This window comes from Xiphias gladius, chromosome 6 (genome assembly GCF_016859285.1).
Source record: "Xiphias gladius isolate SHS-SW01 ecotype Sanya breed wild chromosome 6, ASM1685928v1, whole genome shotgun sequence".
Classification (NCBI taxonomy): domain Eukaryota; kingdom Metazoa; phylum Chordata; class Actinopteri; order Istiophoriformes; family Xiphiidae; genus Xiphias; species Xiphias gladius.
The window spans coordinates 18462447-18486713 of NC_053405.1; the positions used below are offsets into that span (position 1 = coordinate 18462447).

Consider the following 24267-nt stretch of genomic DNA (forward strand, 5'->3'; position numbering starts at 1 on the left):
GCATATAAGTTATACATAAATTCAATTTTCTTGTAAATGTTAAACTATATTGAATCAGGTTTTGTTTCCTAGATACATAACTTGAATAGGATAATGTGATAAACCATGTGAAAAACTGTGGCACAAATGTGTTCAGTTTAAGAGAAATCTGTAATTTTTATATGTACCTTTCGAGATTCTTTAATATTTGTAAATATACTTTTGACTATATTTTTTTGTGGTTGTTATCATGAAATATGTGGACTTCTAAGCTTGAACCAAAATAATAGATCCAGTTTTAATTGGCTTAAAATGCTCAATTAAATATTTACAGGATTAATTATCACTTGATGTTTTTTTTTAATTTTTTGGTTGAAACATGTTTATATTGACTGAATCTTCTAAATCCAAATATAATATCCAAAGAGCTGTGCCTACCCGTCTCTGAATTTCTTCAGGCTCTGGTTACAGGGCCTTTAAACATTATTTCAAAAGCAGGGCTTTGTGCAGTTTGTGTTGTTGCTGAAATTATAATGTGACTCTAGCACCATTTAGTGGTAGAAGTATTAACTACGGCATTTTAGTGCAGCCATGTAGAACTGGTGTGTCTTAGAATAACACAGGAAAACTTATATTTAAATTGTATGAGTGGTGAGAGGCACACTATAATTGTACATAACAATTAATATTCAAACAGATTGATTCATCCTGCACAAGCAGACTATTTTGCTAGGTGATACTTGTTAAAAGATTGGAGAGCATTCTTCTTTCTTTTCCTGACAAAACTTAAGCTCTGACTGCTTCAAGACCTCTGAGCCGTTTTTACAACCTGGAGACTGTGCAGTCAACTTTCAAAATCTGTTTTTCACTAATGTTGGCAACAAGACAGGAGGAGAAATTCAAATTCGTTTTAAGTTATATCACTGGATAATTTATGTTATTACTATTATAATAATTATATAATATTTAAAATTTTGATCAGACACGATTGTCTGTGCCTACTTTCAGTGTCCTGTTCAACCTGGTTTTGATTTTCAATCTATAATAGTAACAGACTGAGCCCTCAATATGTAGTCACACTTAATTAATTTGGTGGTAATGGTTCTTCTGAGACGTTTCAGTCTTCTTTCTGTGCTCTTCATTGCACTGATTAAGCTTTTAATTAACGAAAGACTTGCTTTCAGCTGGAAGAGAAATTATTATTATTATTATTCTTGTGCTCTTGCATCTTTGTGGAGCTTATAGTAAGCAAAAAATAAGCCTTCTTTCAAAGTGAAGTTCTGTCATGCTTAGCACAGTGCAACAAAGCAACTTTAAAAAGCATTGTGAAAGGCCAGATACAGCATAGTGAAGAATTGCAGTTGGCCGCCTTGCCTGTTTTCCACTCACTGTTAACACTCAGGCCCAAAACCATCTTGTCCTGAGCCAATCTTTGTGTCTTCAGAATGTTGTGATTGCCGACTTCAATCAACCTGGGCCAACTAGTTATAATAGCACAGTCCTTTAGAGAGTATTAAGGCCTTTTTTTTGGTGACTATCATTGTCTTCTAACTAGGTACAAACTATAATCATCATGACCTCCTCAACTTTCTGTACACATGCGCCCCATCAAACCATCTTATTGTGTTTTTTCCCAAACTTTTTCTGAAGTCTGATGATTTTAGTTGTGTTGGTTGGTGCATTACCCTGATTTACATAAAGGAGTGACTCACAGTCCTCTCCGGGAGCCATCTACACCCAGGGTGAATGTTTCCCTATCGATATGTTTTCTTAGTTTTAGCCAGCAGATGGCAGATTGATATTACCTCTTGCACAACTATCCCCCTTCTGCACTTATGATCAACTAAAATGCTGTTAACACACAAGTTGTTTTCATTGGGTATTTGTTGTTTATCTCACTTTTTTATAATTAATCAAAGCATGATAGTTTTATAGATTATATATACAGTTTATAATCTGCCAATTGAAATTCACATACGCCACTAAACACAACACATTTACCCCTTAGATTCATGAATGTGCATTGGGTCTGTCAAATAATAAATTAATAAATTGATGCCACATACTGTGCTTCATCCACGGAGAGTTTCCTGTAATTACTTGATATTAAATTAAAACAACCCCTTTTTCTTTCTTTCTGCGCTGCTGGCTCTATTTGTAAGACTGCCATTGATTTGTTTTATTTTGCTTCCAGGATTTGGCCATTAGCTTCAACCCAAATGATCTGTCCACTGGAAAGAAAGAGGTCTTGAACACTTCATTAGTTTTCAAAGTTTATTTTTTCATGTTTCTTCAAAAAGCAAGAAAATATACTCTTTTCTTCCAGAAATAATAAATATACAATATTTCTTTATGAACAAAATGCACAATTTACAAAAGTAGCAACTGAATGCTCCCCCTCCTACATGGTACTGTTTGACTGTATGCATTCAACTCATTTATCACAGAGTTATAGCTGTTATTAGTATGTTCTATTCTCATTATTAATGTCAGTCTTCTTTTTCTATACAGTATTACAGTTTTTATTAGGTAGAAGACTCCACAACACAAACTCTTCAAAATTACAGGTCTTCATTTTGCTATGTGTCTGTTATTCTATCATAATACTTTCATGAGGGTTGAAGACTCCACCCTTTACAGTCCAACACAGTCCGTTCATTGCTTGTGTCGTGGCTGAAAGCTTACTCCACACATTTTGAGACTTGGCATTTGGGGACAGGCTGAAGCTGTGGTGGAGGCTGACAGCAGGATTGTCCCGCCTCAGGATGTCATGTCCTGACTAAAATATTCCTCCATCTCTTGTCTGCATGTGCTGATGGTCATTCCTTGTTTATCAGGTACATTCCACTGATCTGGCATGGACGCAGTAGTGTCTGAGTGTTTTGTCTGTGAGATAACGCTGTCTTGTGGTCAGGAGGTAAACAGCATGTGTGATAACATCCAGGCTAAAAGACAAGGCGGTGTGAGTGTGCTGTGGACTGAGGCTGGCTGAGCTGAGCTGGGACTAGGCGAAGTGGAGGAAGGTGGACTGGGCTGTTGCTCCGTGGAGTAGATCTCGAACAGCCTGCGCTGCTCTTGATGGGTCAGAGGAGGCTCCACTGTCACATAGCCATTGATTATCCTCACATTAGGTGGTGGGGTAGTGCTGGAGAAAAGAGGACACAAGAAATCAGGGTCCATCTTGTAACCCATTGAAATGATTGATGCATAAAAACTACAGTCGACAGCAACAATTTTGATCAACTGTTTTTATATCACGTTTTTGAGCAAAAATTGCAAAAATTCACTGCTTCCAGCTTCTTAAATGTGTATAAAAATATTTGCTAGATTTATGTGTCTTCTATGGTAGTAAACTGAATACCTTTGGGTTATGTTCTATTGGTTGTACAAAATAGGAAATTTGAATATGCCACCTCGGGCTCTGGGAACTTGTGATGGGCATTTTTGACTATTTTGGCATCTGACAAGGAAACCATCAGTGTGACTGTAGAGATGTTATTGTTAAAACATCTTTTGCAGTGCAACTTTAGTTTACTGTTGTTACAGTCAATGAAAAACTGATACACTGGTAACTGTGGTACGGTTTTTATATCACTCTGTACTGGTCCATGATTACCTATAATGACCTTATGAACTGAATTACATGCCAAAAAGAATTGCCAGATATATGTCTCTCACTTTTTGTACAAGTGCTCTAACATAGGTATAATGGTCTTTCTCTTCTTCTCACATACACAGATCTTATTTTAAAGTAAATACCCTTTAAAGCAGGTTTTTCTTCATCAAGTATTTATAATAAAGTTGTCATTGATATGAATATTGCTCCAGCTTACGCTATAGAGCTGAATATCACTACTGTCAGCTGTGCATAAATGATATCTCACCCATCCCCGATGCGAACCCACAGGTCACTGAAGAGTCGAGGTCTCCCATGGCCGCGGTGAGCTTTGCGAGGTCGTTTGCGTCGTCCAAACTCCTCCAGCTGGCTCAGGCTGTCGGGGAGCAGCATGTGAGGCAGCTCCTCATCTCCAAGTCCAGGGATGTTTTCTGGGTCCTCCGGCTCCAGCTCCATCCCTGGTGGACTGGTCTGCCAGCTGGTGGGAGAGTCCGTGCTAGTGTCAGTGCTCTCCTCGCTGGACCCTGTTGCAGGATCTTCAGCTGCTTTATTCCTGGAGCTGGGGAAAGACAGGATAGAGAGGATATGTAGTCAGTTTATAGTCATTAAAAGCCCACTTGTGATTTTTTTTTCCATATATATAAATCCTAGGTGTGTGTTTTTAAAGGTATCACTGAAACCTTTGACCTGTGATGAAAATAAGGATTTCTTTGTTTCTCAGACCTGTTTCACTTTTCTAATACTTCAAACTTGCTGCCAGTGTATATTATTGTTTGTGGTTTCTGACCACTCTACTGCTTTCCACTTACAACCCCTAACTTCACTCAAGGACATGAACACGACATATGATGCCTTGCTCTATAAACGCTGTACTGAGTGGCAAAAATACCCAGCAGGCAACATTAGAGGAAGTTGTAACTCTTGTGACCGTACTGCTGCGTCAAAACTGACATCTCTCCAAAGTGGACCACCCAGAATCACCGGTCTCGCCTGGAAACCCTTTGCCATGCTCCTTTTTCTTCCACACATTACTCATACTTTCTCTGCTCTTGTTCTTTTCCGGTCAGCATGGCTCACATTTGACTTTGTATTGCAAGGTGAAACATCAAAAAGAACCTACTATACACATCATGTACACTGAAACACGCAGTGGAAAGTAAAAAATACAGTAACAGGATCACCTGTGTTGATATCAAACTTTCATATTACTAAACATGATATGATGGACTGTTTTAGTACACTGCTCACTCATAATTAGCATAACTTACTCTCTCTAGTCATCATAAATTTGATGGTCTGCACTTCTACTACAGGCTTGAGAAACCCACATCCAGGTCTTGATGGCTTGGTTAGGGTGATGATAGCGCCAGGCCTGTGGTCAAGCTACTGTGGAGCCAAACCCAGCTCTAGTCTGCTCTGTCAGTCAGTCATATAATCACTCTTTAAGACCTTTTGCCAGTCGGTCGAAACACTCCAGGTCTGAGGCTAAACGCTTTCATAAACACCTCTCATGCAGCCATCTTGTGGTGTTTTTCCTCGTCTGTCGCATCACCTTGTATCAGGGAGCTAAAAGTGTGTGCGTGCGTCCACACGTTTAAGTGTGTGGTCGCGTGGCAGTGTGGCAGTGTGTGTGTGCAGCGCATGCAAGTGTTTTGTGACCACAGTAAGTCAGTCCACTTGTCAACTTTTAAACCAGAACCACTGGCTGAAGCCCACAAGTCTGCACACAGGGCGGAGGGAGATAGGGAGGCTATGTTGACAGCTGTAATTTTCAGTAAGAAGCTGGTAGAATCTCCGGCTGGATGAAGAGATGGGGATGTTTTTACCGTTTTTAAAAAGATTCCGCATGCTGCGCCTTCTTTTTCCATTTTCACCCTGACTCAAATGGCTCTACTATTTTATGGCCCCATGGATCAACCCGCTAGGTGAGAAGGGAGCTGCTCTGTGCTAAAAGTGTACACACACACACACACACACACACACACACACACACACACACACACACACACACACACACACACACACACACAGTGTGATATAAAGAGGGATTGTAGTAAGTTTTTTTGAAGAAACGCTGTAGGATAGAAGCTAAGCCTCTGTGTGAGGTGTGCGAGTTTTCAGCCGTGCTCCTTGGCGTTGTCTCACCCTGACACTCACCCTTCATACACTCATGTATGTGTTTGTTCGTGTTGACCCGCAGTACCAGTGGCTGCTGAAAACAGACAGAACCACCCCTGGCAGCTTGCCGTTGGCAGGCAGGGGAGAGAGGGAGGAAGGGAGGGAGTTGATGAGCTATCAAAAGATTCCTGCATAGCTTAGCTTTATTTGTTACAGAGAACGATTTGGAAAGAATCTGTCACAGTCCATATTACCACATCATTATCAGTCTGATGCTCGTACATAATCACACTCTTCTCGTCTTTTTCCATTCATTATCTTGTCAGGTTAGAAGACTCTCGTGGTTTAGTTTCAAAGTGTAACCTGTGACTGATTACCTGCACAAAACTGGAATCATCAAATAATATGTTAAATATAATAATATGTGTTTCATTTACAGAATTTTTTTTTCTTTGTAACCACAGTACCTTAATCGAATTACCTTCACTGTCATCTGTTACAGTACACCCTACTCACTCTGTGACTGGCTCTTGGTGATCAGAAGGCATGTGGACGATCTCATAGCCCTCCTGCCTGAGGATGTCCAGCACACTGTGGTTCCCCAGGAAATGACCTAACAGTGGACAAAACAAAGACAGAAATCAAAGGGAGGTCGTGACAGATTTAAGAGAAGCCAGAATGAGTTAAGGCATGTTTTTGCTGGGTTCAGATTTTGTCTTTCTGGGTAGTTACAATCTGGATTGTGTTTCATAGAAAAATATTTTAATGCTAAAAGCAACAACTTAATATCCCCCAGTGTTTTTAGGTAGAGGTGTGGCTCTAGGAATGGCAATATTCCAGACTGCGATATCTCAACAAATTTTGGATGCATTGCCATGAAATTTGAAAAGTATAGGCGTTCACAGTCCCCTGAGGATAAATCCCATTGACGTAAGCAAACCCCTGACTTTTCCTCTATCGACACCATGTGGTTGACTTTCGTGGTTTTCGGTGAAATATCTCAGCAACTACATGGATTTCCATAAAATTTGGTTCACATTTCAATCTTCATTGTAAGGCCACCACCAAACATATTTACCTTTTTGTTCACATTATTCTCATACAAAAAACACCTTTCTCTTAACACTTTCATGCATACTTTCATTCTTGGAAAGTGGCATTATGGAACCCCACATAGACTGAAAGAATATTTCTTTGGACGTGGGGTCTTCAATGCTGGAAATGCTTAGCATTCAGTGGACCTCCCGCACTGAAGAGGATATTTTTTTCACCCAAGGTGTAGGGATACTTACAGATTGTGGCAGTGACATAGCTGCTGTAGCAAAAGAAAGAAAGAGGATTGTGGAGGATCTGCAAGATAACATAGACTGTTCAAATGCTAGTCCACTCTTCATCTACTGGACCCACTTGCTGCTCTGTAATGACCCCATATTGTCGGCACTCAACCTCCTGCCTGCCCTCCACCCCTCTCTCCCTTTCCTTTCACCTTGTATATGATTCCTTCAGTCTAACATCAAACATGCGGGCCCCAGCCCCACGCTTTTATTTCTCCCATCAGATGATAATTCTGCGCTTCACTCAGCCCAGCATTAAACAGTGATGTACCCTGACATCACACCCTCCTACACACACACACACACACACACACACACACACACACACGCACAGACACACCCTAATAAAATAATTCATATTTGTGCTCAAACATATACAAAAACCGCACATGCAAAAATCTGCAGACACGCAAGAATGCAATCACTCACACACCTCAGCTTTCTCTTGTGGCTTATTAACAACACGTTGACAATATTCGAGCCTCTTGCTTGCTTTTTTGTCAGAGCCCTCTGCTACCACTCAGCTCCTCAGCTCCTCACCCCCTGCCAATTTTATCATTATAATGTTCCTGATCATTCCTGAAAGTCAAAGAAAAAGGCACGCGGTGTTACACTTTCCTGGCAGCCGAGTTCAAAGGCAGCGCTGGGATAGGCTGCGGGGTGAGAGGAGGCTTCTAACAACAGTGTCGGCAAGATCAGATGGGATTATGGAGAAGGGAGAGTGTGAGGTTTTGACTGGGTAAAAGTGGGTGTATGTATTTGTGTGTGTGTGTGTGTGTGTGTGTGTGTGTGTGTGTGTGTGTGTGTGTGTGTGTGTGTGTGTGTGTGTGTGTGTGTGTGTGTGTGTGTGTGTGTGTGTGTGTGTGTTATTGTTTTTCTATATTTATGCAGACTACATATCCTCACAGAAATGAGGACATATTTCTTGTCCTTGTTTCTTTAAGAATTTTTTCTGGGTTAGGGTACTTAACTGAAACATTAGAGAATAAAAAAAACTGAAGTTTTTATGAAGGACAACAGTTACAATTGATCTCTGCCATATAACAAAGGTACCTGCAGGAAAAAGGGTTGAAATTAGAACCCTTTAATGGGAAGAATAACTACAAAATGAAGAAAAAATGCTCTATGGATGGCAATGCTGCTCAGTCAGTCCACCACCTTGGGTGGGAGGGAAATATTTCTACAATTATTCGACAGATTGCCAGGAAAATTTATACAGACATTCATGGCAGCGCTGGGATAGGCTGCGGCATGAGAGGATGGATGAATTGTAATAACTTTGGTGATCCATTGACATTTCATTCAGCACCATCATCAGTATGAAATTTCATTTCTCTTTGCTAAAACATTTTTAATGCTAAAATGTATACACTCAAAAAAGTCCCACTATACAAATGCCTGCATAATTACTCCCAAGAATAATTCTTCTTCATTAACATTCTTCTCTCTTTCTTTCATCCCTTTCTCCCAAAAAGACTCTGGGGCCAAAGTCAGCTCATTCAGTGACTGCATGCTGAAAGATTTAACCACCCTCATATCTTTGTCAAGCAGCTATTTCATTAATTTCTTGGGGACGGGGGCAGGGAAGAACACCTCCTGTGTGTTTGCCGGGTGTGAGGTCAAGCTGACTGTTCGATTTGCTGATTTGATTTCCCGTGCTCTGCTGTCATGAATAACACACACAGATGCAGCAATATGTGTATGTGTGTTTGCATTTGCGTGTTTGTTTGTTTGTGTGATGAAATTGCAGTTTTCCTTCACAGCCGGCAGACAACCACATGGTTTTAATTTCTGAGACACACCTGCTGTAATTTCTTTAAACATTCAATCTGCTTAGTATTTTTTTCATTTGTTGTTTCCAGCATCTTGTAAACATGCACCCACTCTTTAAACAACCTACTGTACTTTTGTCTGCAGCACAAGGCTAAAAATGCCATAAATATACTACAGACAAACATAAAGTTTTCCACATGTGCCCACTCACACACACAAACACGCTGTGAAAACCACCCCTTCTTAAATTTTGGTAACTTCCATGTTTGGACCTAAATTGAGGGCTTGCATGGCTCTCCATGAGTTGGCGAAATTTGTCTAACAAAAAAAATGTTTTTCTGAGATCCTCAAAATCTGGTACTTTGGAAAAGGTTTATTCACTAGCTTTTCATTTGACAACAGTGGCATGTGTATTATTTGTTTCTGTGTATTTATGTGGTTCATCCCTCTGTGTGTGGGTGAGTGAATGGGTAAGGAGATAATAGCATTTTCCATACAGATGATTGTTTGATTGTGTGTGTGTGTGTGTGTGTGTGTGTGTGTGTGTGTGTGTGTGTGTGTGTGTGTGTGGGGGGTGTTTTTGTTTATGGTATATCCAGACAGTAAACAGTGTGGGGCTTCTGAAGCAAAGAGCAGGCCCAACAAACAACTCCATTAGCCAAGATGTAATGAGAGGTCAGTTGACTCCCCTGCTGCATGTAGGCTGGCTCCACTGGTAGTACACTGTAAAACATGCTGTTGCAGTGTGTAAAATTCTTATTAATTCCTACTTAGAGAAGTAACCTATGACCTTTTTTGTATGAATAAATATCTCTTGAAAGCTTCTATATTTCACTGTTATGAATATCAGGTGTTGTTAAGTTTTGAGTAAAATCCTCTGGCACACAGGAACTGATGAGGACTTAAATTGAGGGTTAATCTAAAATGAGTAGAAATGGAACAATGGGTGTCATCTTGAACAAAGCAAAATATAACATACACATATGCCATGTCCAAATGCCTTTCTACATATTAATTATATACTGAATGAACTCTATTCCATTTTTCTCTTTACTAAAAGACCATAATAGAAAATGGACACCATAACCTTGGAATGCCACCACCAATTAAGGTTATTATAGAGTAAGCAAAGTGTTATTGCAAGATTTAATACTTATTGTTTATTTTCCAAGGTTCTCTTAGAGCTATATCACCACCATCTGCAAATTGTTTTTATGTTTTGCAGCTGTGAGCAGCCCCTCTTTTTCCATGATTACCGTTTTTATGGCTATGTTCAGGCACTCAGAGCTCTTGGTTAAGGGTTAGGAAAAGATCGTGGTCTTGGTTAAATACTGAAAAAGTCTAAAAGTGACTCGAAGCATGAGAAAGGATGTGTTTACTTACTTATTAACATTTATTTGAGAGATTTTTTTTGCCTAAAACTAACCATGTGCTGGACTCTGGATGTTAACCCCGATCTCCAGTGTCTGAGTCCCACCATCCCCAAACTCAATAAACTACTTACATCTTCATCACTTCCATCTCTTGAGAAAACATGCCACTTCCTCTTAAACATAATCCAGGCGTTTTCCTCAAAATATATTGAGCAAATATACATGTCATTTCTAGGAGATAGGGCTGACTGGACAGTAGATCAGTGGGACACTAATTAATTCGTGCACTCAAAATTCCAGCATTTTTAAGTATGCATACTGACTTTTCTGAGTGTACTTAATTATTATTTTCCAGTGTGAACTACATAGTCAAAACCTGCTGCCAATTAATTTGTAGAATTGAATTGGAGCACAGCTTCAATCATCATCATTTACATCACAATGTTTTATCTACCAAGTGATCTGTGGCTCCGGGTAAGGCTAAGACAGAAGCAACGTAACTTGTGGTCTTGTGGCTTCAAACCACACACAACTACTTTAACATATCACCCAATATTTTTTCTTGCCAGTCCACTGTCATCACTCCAATAAAGCAACTATTCCTTAAATATTTTCTTTCCCTTAAAAAAAAAAAACAGAACAAGTTAAGTAATTATGTAGGAGCAACTGTGACTTTTTGCAGTGTGTACACAAACTTACAGGGTGTTTCCCCTCCTTTGGCTCCTGAGAGCAGAGTTAATGACCCAGTCACTCCTCTGTTTAATGGCCTTTTTCATCCCTAATTTCTACTTACAGTAGTGACTTAATGTACTCCACTTCTCCCTCTGTCTATCTATGTTTACTGTTGCCACCTCTTGTCTCGGCCTATCTCTTTATCTGTCTAGCTTTCCAGCCTTAATCATGTCCTCCTTGTCGGTCACTGTGTTTCTGTCTTCCATCCTCTTTTAATTTGTCTTTCTGCCTGTCAATTTTTCCTCTCTTCTCTCTTTGAAAGTTTGTGTGTGAATGCATCCGTGTGTGGCGCATAAAGAGGTGTTGCAGCATGTCTCTCTGGTTGCCTCCCAGGCTCGACTCCAGCCATGTCAGCACCTCTTCTCTCACACCGAGCCTTGGCCTGTAGTCCTCTTTCTATCTTTCTAGTCCCTTTCCCCTCTCTCCATCACAGGCTCAGTCTCCTCACCCCTCCCTTTCCTTCTCCTTTCTTTATGCATCCATCTCTCTTTCCTTTCCATTCTGCATCCCTCCGGACAACCTTCAAAATGCAAAGAGAAGCTGGAAGTGGAGCAGGAAGAAAGAGGAAAATGGAAACTCAGTGAGCAGTTTGGCATGGGAGTTGGATCCAAAGATGAAAAAAAAAAAGCACGTAGGAAGAGAATTATGCTATTTTTCAGTTTTTGTATAAACAGATGTGTTTGCAATTACTCTGTGTAAACAATGGGTCAACTGATACGCACTAGTGGTTTAAAAAAATCCCACATAGCTCGCAAGCAGACCACCTCATATGAAAACTGCACAAACATTAAAAAAGGATGAGAGAATACAAGAGGGAGGAGATAATAAAAGGGCAATTTAATAGTACTGAAAAGAAGAGGGAGGAAGAAAAAAATGGATAGATAGATATTGAGCGCAGATTGAGGGAGTGACTAGAGGTGCAGAAAGAGAGCAAGGATATATGGCGAGCATGACCAGAGGGCGAGAAGCATTACATTGATGTACACCCTCCACCCAGCCAGAATGCATGCTGGGTACTGTTGCAACATCATGGTCCAAACAAACACAAGCTGTTGCCTCTGACCCATTTGAACAACAGGAGAAAGAGAGTTGCGAAGATGAGGGAAAACAGAGAGAAAGAGAGAGGATACAGTGATGAGAGAAAGCCAATGAACAGAGAGGAAAAATAAAAGTCCAAACCACTGCTTTATAGTTGACAAGGGTGTGGTCCTCTTTAGATTTGTTTTTTGGAAATTTGTTGCAGACTGACTGTGTACGCAGACTGAGATGATGGGGAAAAATCCTCTCATCGCCATGTGTTTGTGAATGTGTGCGAATAAGTGTGTAGGTGTCAAATGGGTGAAAAATTAAAGGAAAAACTAACATGTAAGGTGTTGGACCACCATGAGCCATTAGCACAGCTTCAGTGCTCCTTTGCATTGATTCTACAAGTCTCTGAACTCTGCTGGAGGGATAAACACCATTCTTCCAAAAGATATCATCCGTCATCTGATGTTCTGATGATGGTGGTGGAGAGTGCTGGCTCAGATATCGGTCCAAAAACCCCCTTTAGTGAGTGCGAGTAGCTTAATAACCTACGGTAGTAACTTAGCATTATTTCCAAAAGCAAGGAGCATGTTATGAGCTAACTACATTTTTTGTGGGGTTACAGGTTACATCGGAAAAAAAAAAAATCTCTTCAGGACTGAAATATTCACCCTTTGGGAGCTAAGATGCCACTATATCAGAGATTAAAGTAACAATAAAAGCTCTGTCCTTCCCTTTACACTTTTACCTTTTTTCAGTTTGTGAAGACGCTGCCTTTTCTCCTGGGACATCCAGCTCTAGCCTCAGACTTTTAGCTTTAAGTGATTTATGTAGCCATCATGTGTATACTTAAAATGCTTTTACAGGGTTCTCTTTTTAGAATGAATTAGCATTAGCTTACAGTAGCATGCTGTAGCTGATAAAATGGTTTACAGAATCCACGTTCGTCGACAATAATTGAGAAGCCTGCTTATGTATTCTTCTGAGTGAAATCGAAGACTCATTGATTTAAAAGAAAAACTGAATTTTGAGTGGTAAATTTGCCATTGTTATCGCAAACAGTATATATGCCGTGTGAGAATGGAAAGCTCGACAGGCCAAGCAACTGTAACTTAGTGAGAGGGGGCTTATAGCCAACGGTCAGTTGAGGTTGAGATCTGGTGACTGCAAAGGCCATAATCTTTGAGTCATATATTTTTCATACTCATCAAACCATTTAGTGACCCCCTCATGCCTCGTGTGGAAGCATCTGCATATGTTACGATTTCATTCATTTTTCAGGTTTTTCCTTTAATTTGTCTACTGCTAATGTGCCAACCAGTGTGTGTTGTCTGCTATTATGTCTGTCATGTGTATTTGTATGTTTGTTTACATTATGTGTTTTATAGGGGGAAGTGTGTCTCGGATTTATCCTGCGCAGCGCTACAGTTCTCTCCTCGAATAACATATGAGTAATGCAGCAAAGATTTTAATAAGCCCAGCATCTCTGCGCCTTGCTGTGCATTTCCATTTACAGTTTTACAATACTGGGATCGCTCTATAAATCACACAGCAGACTTTGGATTAACAGTGGAGTCGGAGAAACAACTACCCACAGCGCTTCAGACACAGTTGAACCGACTACCTTTGGACACAGCACCGCTCTCACTTGATGTGTGAATCTGAAAAGACGGGATGGTAAATTCCACCTCTCAGCTAAGCTCTGGTTTTTTAGAAAGGATATAATGACAACTTGGAGTCTTTTTTCCTCACCCTCCCACATCTCTCACTCATTCTTCATCTCCATTATGACTTCACTTCCTATGCATGCAGTACAACATCTGCCTGGCTCCCTGCAACACACCGAGCTGTTATGAGTGACAACTGTTGATGGGGCTGTTCACATCCAGGTTCTGGATGACGATCTTGTCATGTACAGAGATTAAGAGAGTTGGGGGAGATCATATCCAGAGGCTGACTGCTACATGCGGTAGGCCTGACACCAGTCCATGTCAGAAAGGCTGGAGGGAGTTCTCAGTGGTTTCAGTGTTAGAAGCTTTAAAGTGATTCCCCACGTTTAAATATTTAGACTGTGTGAGCTTGCTGCTGCAGTCTGTAAAGCTTTCCTGGTGGGCAGAAAGAAAGTGAAGAAAATGGGTGAGGTGAGGGAAAAACCTAGAAGCACTGAGAGGGAGAGAGAAAATAGCGGTGGAAGAGGAATACAAAGGCGCAAAGAAATAGAGACAGGAAGGAAAGTGAGCTGAGCCTACAGTGATGCTAACAACATTAAGTGAAAATTGCCCCCATTGTTTGTTTTTATTCCTGTCAGCTGTGGTCTTAATCATGTCTCCCTGCAGGGGACCAGAAGATCATAGGGAGCAGCTGGTCAACTAGTGGAAAGACTCCTTTCTTATAGACACACATGTGATGGAGGCAGCCATGGCATCCTCACAGAGCTCTGTCTCATGGCGGCCTTCTATCTTTCTCATCTCATCCTCAGTTAAAGTTGCAGTTGAGAAGGAAGCACATTGAGTTTCCATCCGAACAGTTAGAAAGTAATCACGAATTTCCTATCATTACAAATGCTTATGTGCATCTCAACTTGTTTAGGAGTACATACAGTGTGTGTGTGTGTGTGTGTGTGTGTGTGTGTGTGTGTGTGTGTGTGTGTGTGTGTGTGTGTGTGTGTGTGTGTGTGTTTTGCTGGCATACACGACACAGACATGCTGCCTAACATTCATGAGCTCAGGTATGTGATGTAGCTTATAGTATGTGCTGTATGCGTATGCTTGTGCATAAATATCAAGTGTACAAATGTATGTCCTTGGGTGTGTGTCCGTGTCCATACTGGCAGGAACCAGTGTCTACACCAGTCTTTTCTCAGGACCCAGAGGCAGGCTGGTTTTCATTCTTGCTGTTTAATCAGGAATTGATTTACACCTGGGACAACAGGTGAATGCAATTAACTACCAAAAAGGAAAAGCAGCAGTTCTATGGGAAGTGAACCTCTGTATTCTTGTGTTCTTTGGTCTACATACTTTCTGCTTTGTGCATGTTGGCCAACTTTAATTGCTCAAAAGATCAAAGCAAGCAAGACTGAGGCATCCATGTGTTTATGAAATGTTACATTAAGCTTATTGGCTCTAAATGAGCTATGAGATGTTCTTTCACTTGCTAATGAAGTGTGTAATCTTTGAACAAGCTAATGAGCTGTACTGATTTCATTAGATCAAGAAACCCAACCGGTGTAGCTAAGAGTTACCGTAAGACGATTTCCACGCAAACTCACAAAGTTCCATTCCTGAACATTAACAAGACAACATAACCTTACATGGGTATCACATTAGCGCTAATTCTGTTGCTACAGTAGTTGAAAGGTATGTGTACTGATATCCTAAGTCAGCTCTGCTCATATGGGGCAGAAACAAATTGGGCTAATTTGAAAAAAAAAATTAAGTAGCTTTACAAATAGTGAGAGTATATAACCTGTGGGAAAAATGGATTTCTCTACCATTTTAAAAGAACAAAAAACACAGTTATTTTAGAAAGAGAATTTCATGTATGAAACTAAAGCACAAGGGAAACAAGTAAATTTTTTTCTGTCAACACACTACTAAATGGCACTTTAATTAGAAAGAAAGTCTTTTGAATAAAAACACCATTTAAGACTGTTTGGGGGTTTTCTGGTGCTACATATATTTGTTAAGTATGCTGTGAAAAACAGCACTGTGTATATCCATTATGTTCACAATCCAAGTGTAATAGGATCCAAATTTAAATGTGTGCTAAGCCCAAACTGTCAGTTGGAAAGCACTAATAATATCTCTCTATCTCTCCCTCTCTATCTGTCTTCTCCACCGAGCAGAGGACAACACATAGTGCACATACAGTGCATGGTATCTCTGTCACTTCATAAAATGTTCCTGCTCTATAGTACATGAAGGGGAAGATGGCATGAAGTAGAAGAGAAACAGCTAGACAGCAGCAAGGGATGGCGTCAGTTTAATAATGGCGAGACAGCACCAGATGGAAAGGCCAGCTTAAAACAAAGAGACAGGTAAGCAAGACAGAGAGACAGGTAGAAAGATGGAATTATAGCTAAAGACAGACTAGAGTGCAGGCAGGCAGAGACAGACAGACGGACAGGGAAAAGAGCTGAAAAGCAGATATGCACAAAGAGAGGAAGAGCCACAGAGACAAAGTGACATGCTTGCCAGTCAGGCTCTCCCTCAGTCATCACTTCAACACCACAACACCGCAAACGACTGCAAAACACATGGCCCCGCTCAGCCTGCACAATGGGCTATTATAGGCCTGCACAGCAGAACGTACACACAAAAATCAACTTTCAGCAAACACATCCAAAGTGGCTCAGACTTCAAAACAAACAATAGTACATGTGTATTTTTGACAGTAACTGCTCTTTTGGACGATAAATATCTCTGCGGATCATATCACTTTGTGTCGCAAATATACACAAACACACGTGTAAGTGTGTATGTGTGTGAAGTGGTGTCTAGGCCGTGGCAGCGTCAGGAAATTCCATGGGATGTTTTCAATAAGAACAGGCAGCGGCTGCCAGAGAACTGGCAAATGAAAACCTGCTGAAGCACACCGATGAGCTCCAACAACACTCGCAGCCCTCGTAGCACTCCCCCACTCTTCAGAAGAAATGATAACTCTGCATTTACTTGTGTGTAAAAATGCCTGTATGTTAATTTGTACATGTGTGTGTGTGTGTGTGTGTGTGTGTGTGTGTGAGATTGGGAGAAGGTGCGACGGAGAAATTATATTTTGATGAGTGAGTGATGGAAAAATGTACAATCAGGATTGTATCCGTTTAGAGTAGGGACAGAACAAGTGTCCAGTGTGTCTGCCAGCATGGTTTTCCCTTTACTGCTATCATCTGGTGCTGCTGTGTCATTCTGTCCAATGGGGAAATTGTGATGCATACACTTGGCCTCACGAAGCACACTACGTCATGCTACGGTGGGTGTTTCAGATTGGTCCCAATTACATAATACTGATAGTAATAGTGAACAGCAGTGACCACAGTGGCATTCAGAAACAGGATGAGACACTGAGTAGACAAGACAGAGGGAAAGAGGATGGAAAAGCTGAGTAGAAATTTCTGTTGAATATTAATTTAGTGACACGGTTACTCACTGCAGCCAAAAAGAAATAGTTTGACATTTTCCCTGTTTCCAGTCTTACCACTACACTAGCTTACTGGCTGTAGCTTCATATCGAACAGACAGACATGAGAGTGGTATCAATTTTCTCTTCAAACTCTAAGCAAGAAAATGAATTAGCTTATTTCACAAAATGTCAAACTGTTCATTTAAAGGTGCTTTTTTTTTTTTTTTTGCAGGGGGCTCCTTAGGTGTAGGATGAAACAAGCAGACAGACACATCCCTATTACCTCGTAAAGTTGTTATGGCATGTTAGCAAATAGTTGGCATACACATCCAGCAGACACAGAGAAACATTTATTTGATGTCATGTTTCTGGTAACCTAACAAATGTCCATGGAAGTCCAATATTCAGTCTCCTTTTAGCTCCATCTCCTAAGAAGACTATCTGTGTTTTTAGCTTCTAACTTTCTCCACTAGCTAATCGCTAACTTTGTCCGCCGTTCGTTTGTCGCTAGGCTGGTAGTATAGAGTGTGTTTTTCAAACAGCCACTGACTGCTGCTGCTTGAAAGAAGCGATGAGGGCAGTGAGACTGAACCATACATTAAATCTTTGGGTCTTAAAGTATAAACCAAAATAAGGGGCAAGCGACTGCTAGCGACCCCTTTCACATTACATGTAGTCATTTGATACAATGCCAATAAAATATGCAGTTTACCGATGATTTGTAGACTTACAGGAATATAAACTCAGTGCGTAAGAATTCAACTATTCAAAATATATTCTGAATTACTATTCTGATATATGACTGTTGACTGAGCTGCTGCTGCAGACAATCGATGTCATAAAATCTTGGTCCAACAGCAGGCTGCAGTGTGAGGGTAATACTGCTCAGTCAGTCTCTTTTATACTTCCTGGAGTAATTTAATTATGCCCGTTGGAGCTCTTTTACCTCTGTAATTTGTATTAATAACCTGTAAGTGAAAGTGAAGAAAATAACTCTGTTACAACACGTGTGTGCAGGCAGATGTGGGCAGGATGGAGGAAAAGGGGGCAGAGAAAAAAAAGAGAAAAGAAACTGCTTTAGCAAGGACAAAAGCATATATTTTGCACATAAAAGTATGCTACAGGAAGGTGTAGGTGTACATTGAGAGGAAAGGGGGAGGCTGGGAAGTAAGGTGCTGAGCTGCGCAGAGATGGATTTCCTGCCTGAACCACTTTATACACACATCGTATAGTTTAATTACCCTGTGAAAAAACTCCTGGATTAGACTACGACATTGGTAATTCTAGAGGGCCTTGACCTGAGTGCTGCCCTGGCTCTTTCCCGACAGTCCTGTTTTCCCTCTGTGCACTGGACAAGGTTCAGACTGGAAGTAAAGGGGATCCAAGGCAGAGGCTGCTAGATATTTATCTGTTGTATGGAAGAAATGCAACCTGATAAAAACAAAAACAGCCACAGAGGATTAGAAAAAGAGAATTATAGTAACAGAGAGATCATGAGCCTGGCAGACACAGCGCCAGGATCCAAAACTTCTCAAGTCCCACGTTATGATAATTCCATTTTATAATTCATGAGAATAAGCCATTTACTACGAGAATTCTGCCTGCAGTTACACATGTCATGTTAATGGGATTTTTTAAAGATCTGACCATAAAGATTGGATATTATGTGATCACATTGTTATACGCCCACATTTGGCCTGAAATAGGCTGTAGTACATCTCCCTAGGCTGTATTTATTTTAAAATATGTCTGGATAATCTTAACCCTGACACCTCCTGTCTACTTTATTTCTCTTCATTACTCAAAATATGCATTGTAGTTAGACTGTAATCGCACTATAAGCAGTACTCATTTCACTAAGCAAGCCTGCATGATTCCAGACCTACTCCCAGAAAATCGCCTGGGAGTCCATGCTGTCAAATAATACATCCTGGCATCACTGGATGATAAAAATTTCATGGCTGGTTACGACCAATGGGAAACTACGACCAGCAGGGACAGTTACGGGACCGTAAAGACATGAGTCAGCCGTTTAAAGACAGAAACAAGAGAGGAGAGAAAGGACGCTTTGTGATTACAAAATGGGACAGACTTTATTAAGCCTGATTTATTAAGCCTTTTGTGTCTTGTTTTTGGTAAATCTGCATCTAGAGACATGTGTGGCATTTATCAAACAGACACAACAGCCTGGAGTTTGTCATTTGAGACACAATTTAAGTCTGACCAGTGAAGTGCATTTTTCTCCTTTATGTGTATGTCTTTACACGACTATAGAAACTAATGGGAGGGGACATGATAAGTGTGGTAGACAGATGTTAAGTTGGATTTACTATGACTATAAGAGTACAGGAGGTGTAACTGTGTGCCAAGGAAATGTTGTGGTTGAAAAGATTTAGTAAATAACCTGTATTCTAAACAGATCTGCAATTAATTTGTTACAAGTTATAACTGTTGCCATTAAATTTGAACTCCAAATTTATTGTGCAGATACTACACTATGACAGTAGTTTGAAATGACTTTCCCTTTAATATCCTTAGACGTATCTTTAATGACTTCCCCTGAACTAGTTATAAAAATCTCACTAAAAATCAGCATTATTTGATCAGTAATATTCTGTAATAGTTTAATGCTGGCTTAGCAGTTTTTAAATTCCCTTAACATACTGTAATTAATCAGTATTTCTATTTTAACATCACTAGTTTTTTCTGTATTTCTTGAGCATCAGAGTTCTCCTTGTATGAACCTAGAAGGCAGCCCCAGTAACTAGGTGTATAATTAGCTGCTGCTGTGGTAAATCAGACACTAATTACATGCAGATTGCGAGCGCAAGATTGAATGAGCGTGCAGCCAGAACTCCCCCTGCTCTTTCATCGTAAATGTGGCCCTCATTGACTGATGTCTGCTTTGCCTCCCGAAGGCTTTTACTGAGACTTCTGTGTGTACTATATGTGAAGGATTGAATGTGCTTGTTTGGGGACGTTAAAATGTATTCACATATATGTGCGCAAGCACTGTACGTATGTTTAAGCATGAACCCAAGTATATGCATGTGTGTTTGCATGTGTTTATGCACGCAGCAGGCTATAACTGTAATGGCTCTTATCACTTCACACTAGCTGTCAGTTCTCTCTCACACAACGATGCAGCCTGTAGGTTCACTGACACACATGTTCACCTCCCGTCTATCCAGGCCAGGTTGGACACACGGGGAAGCTAATGCACAGCTGCTTTACTGAAGGGCAAACATTTAAAGCAGGCCAACCTGGAAAACATAAGGCTTTAGAACAGGTTTTAAGAGTAAAATGTGCCTTAGGCTAAACAAGACCATGTTGGTTTAATTACAATTTCCCAAATGACAAAATTTAAACGACAATTCAATTATCAGGGAAGGATGATAAATGTCAGTTTTAAGGAGACGAGTTTTGAACACTGTTGCATACCATCACATCACATTCTATTCCGAGTAAAAATACTTGTTAGGAACTATTGGTCGTCTGCTTAATGTCACCTGACAAAGTCTGAGACTCGGCCACATACACAGTCACATGTTTATCCACACAGGATTTCTTGGCTGAACACCATCTTTTTTCTCAACTGGAGGAACTGCCCAGTAAAACAACCTATGTTAGCAAGAAATTTGGACATAGCGGCTTAAGTAGTGTTACATTCAGTTGGGAAAACTGTTTTCATTTTCTTTCACTCTCTCCTTCCAGCAGGACTCAGTCATTTAATCATGTAACTCACAAGTCCACTTTAATCTTTACTTTCTGCCCGCTGTACTTTTGTTTGAACTGAGCTCTCATACCCCATTACAGTGCTTCATTAAAGCTTTTAGTTGGTTTTATTCATATACAAATCATACAGATGCTTTCCTGCAAATAATCCAATATAACACAATATAATAATAATGTTAAAACCTCTTAAAAGTAATACTCTGCATTTTCAGTATGTTTTTGACAAAAGCAAAAAAAAATGACTGCTTGTCAATCTTATATCTTATTGCCTTAGAAAAAATTAGTCAAATCATATCATCCCTTATTCAACTTGTAATAGGAAACATGGCTGTTTTCTCACTCCTTTGCTAGTCTCCACTCCAAACTCCTCAATGCCTTTTTAAGCCTAAGGAGTTGGACTGGGTTCGTTGGCTTTCTGAGGTTTCCATTATTCTCATTTTTTCATAAACAGCGTGTAACAGGAGAAGGACGCATCATCAGCCTTCATTTCTTCAATTATGTATGCTCGAGTGAAACATCTCTATCATTGCATGTATCCATACCTCCATAACAGTCATAGTACACGTGCTAACTTCAAGTGTTCAGACACACACATGGATGGTGCAACAGTGGCTTTGTCCAAACAGCCCAAAGAGCAGAGGGAGCAAAAAATGCTCAGAGGAAGGAACCGGGAATTCAGCATTAATCATGCACTGTGGCTCACACACACACTTGCCTGCACACTCTCTCTCACACACACAAGCACCCTAGAGGCGGTACCACCCATTTTCAGATGCACAAACAGAGACACACAGTCATACAGTAAACAGACACACAGACACCCACCCACCACCTGTTTTTGCAGGCACACACTTACATGTGTGCCTATGTTGATACACACACACACACACACACACACACACACACACACACACACACACACACACACACACACACACACACACACACACACACACACACAAACACACTTCCCTCAGGACACACTTCACCATTCCGGAAACATTAGCAGCATTAACCAGGAATGCTAATTGAAACAAACAGCTCATGGTTTCTTCATTTCTGAGGTGGGAGCTGGCTGCAATTGAGACTTCTGTGCATGTGTGTGCATACAATTGCATAAACACACAGTTTTTTCACGCCAGAGATCTGGGAACCATTGTACACTATTATTGTCCTGCTTTTTCTCCAGTTTTGCTTTCAAACCCAAAGAGAGCAAATTGTTCACCATAAACACACATTAGTGCTGACAGAATCACTGTTCTAGACCAAAGCAAACCCAATCTCTTTCACTTCACAATTACATGCAAATACACACTTTCAGCTCCAATCAGAATGTGTTTTGAAAGACCTCATTTAATGCAAAATAGAGATTCAGGTTAGAGTTGCTGCTATGATGGATTCTCACGTTGTTTGACCTGCAGTTAGACAGATATCACATAACCAGCAGGTCAAAGATCAGCTGATGTAGCCTTTCAAAGTGTCTCAGGGCGAGAAACTGAACGTATTCCCACACATCCCTCAAGCAGCATTTCAGAATCCCTTACCTGCACCAAAAGCAAAAAAAATGACTGCTTGTCAATCTTATATCTTATTGCCTTAGAAAAATTAGTCAAATCATATCATCCCTTATTCAACTTGTAATAGGAAACATGGCTGTTTTCTCACTCCTTTGCTAGTCTCCACTCCAAACTCCTCAATGCCTTTTTAAGCCTAAGGAGTTGGACTGGGTTCGTTGGCTTTCTGAGGTTTCCATTATTCTCATTATTTCATAAACAGCGTGTAACAGGAGAAGGACGCATCATCAGCCCTCATTTCTTCAATTATGTATGCTCGAGTGAAACATCTCTATCATTGCATGTATCCATACCTCCATAACAGTCATAGTACACGTGCTAACTTCAAGTGTTCAGACACACACATGGATGGTGCAACAGTGGCTTTGTCCAAACAGCCCAAAGAGCAGAGGGAGCAAAAAATGCTCAGAGGAAGGAACTGAATTCAGCATTAATTATGCACTGTGGCTCACACACACACTTGCCTGCACACTCTCTCTCACACACACAAGCACCCTAGAGGCGGTACCACCCATTTTCAGATGCACAAACAGAGACACACAGTCATACAGTAAACAGACACACAGACACCCACCCACCACCTGTTTTTGCAGGCACACACTTACATGTGTGCCTATGTTGATACACACACACACACACACACACACACACACACACACACACACACACACACACACACACACACACACACACACACACACACACACACACAAACACACTTCCCTCAGGACACACTTCACCATTCCGGAAACATTAGCAGCATTAACCAGGAATGCTAATTGAAACAAACAGCTCATGGTTTCTTCATTTCTGAGGTGGGAGCTGGCTGCAATTGAGACTTCTGTGCATGTGTGTGCATACAATTGCATAAACACACAGTTTTTTCACGCCAGAGATCTGGGAACCATTGTACACTATTATTGTCCTGCTTTTTCTCCAGTTTTGCTTTCAAACCCAAAGAGAGCAAATTGTTCACCATAAACACACATTAGTGCTGACAGAAACTCCGTTCTAGACCAAAGCAAACCCAATCTCTTTCACTTCACAATTACATGCAAATACACACTTTCAGCTCCAATCAGAATGTGTTTTGAAAGACCTCATTTAATGCAAAATAGAGATTCAGGTTAGAGTTGCTGCTATGATGGATTCTCACGTTGTTTGACCTGCAGTTAGACAGATATCACATAACCAGCAGGTCAAAGATCAGCTGATGTAGCCTTTCAAAGTGTCTCAGGGCGAGAAACTGAACGTATTCCCACACATCCCTCAAGCAGCATTTCAGAATCCCTTACCTGCACCAAAAGCAAAAAAGTACGTCTGGTTAGGATTTCTCTGCAGCAGGGCAGACACACGGCGAGCCATTCGTTCGTTGCGTTTGTAGATGAGCTCCTGGCGGAAGTAGCTGTCAATCTGCTGGGCCGTCATGCGGTCGTGAGCTGGCAGAGAGCTGTTGATGAAGTGAGGCAGCTGAGAGAAAGGGAAAGATGGCGAGAAAATTATAATTTTATTTTATTTTTTTCATGGTGAAAATTCACTGCAGAATAAATGTGAATTATCCAAAGCATCAATCACACACTGAAAGAAAGAAGGGGGTGTTAAAAGTGAAGGTGTTGGTGAGAAATTGGCACATGAGTGTGCATATGTGATCGTGAGTGTTTGTGATGTGACAGCTTGACAGAAAATAACCAATGCAAGGCTCAGCTCAACAGGCTGGTTTTTAAATGAGGAAGCATCAATGAATGTGGGATAGAAAGGGAGGAGAAAAGTGTCAATATCACGTGTGTGTGTGTGTGTGTGTGTGTGTGTGTGTGTGTGTGTGTGTGTGTGTGTGTGTGTGTGTGTGTGTGTGTGTGTGTGTGTGCAGGCTGATGTTGTGCTTTTTCCTG

The 24267-nt window shown here is 40.7% G+C and overlaps 1 protein-coding gene across 1 annotated transcript in view; it reads right to left on the bottom strand.

Moving 5' to 3' along the window:
* Positions 1–2317: 2317 nt before the first annotated feature.
* The window catches only part of trabd2b (TraB domain containing 2B), a 67358-nt gene continuing 45408 nt past the window's right edge, over positions 2318–24267 (bottom strand). Inside the window, exons 4-7 of the mRNA XM_040128899.1 lie at positions 23674–23848; positions 6230–6326; positions 3864–4154; positions 2318–3124 (exon numbers count right to left, since the gene is read on the bottom strand). Of these exons, the coding sequence (XP_039984833.1) occupies positions 2890–3124; positions 3864–4154; positions 6230–6326; positions 23674–23848 (798 nt within the window). The 3' untranslated portion in view covers positions 2318–2889. The remainder of the gene's footprint in view (positions 3125–3863; positions 4155–6229; positions 6327–23673; positions 23849–24267) is intronic.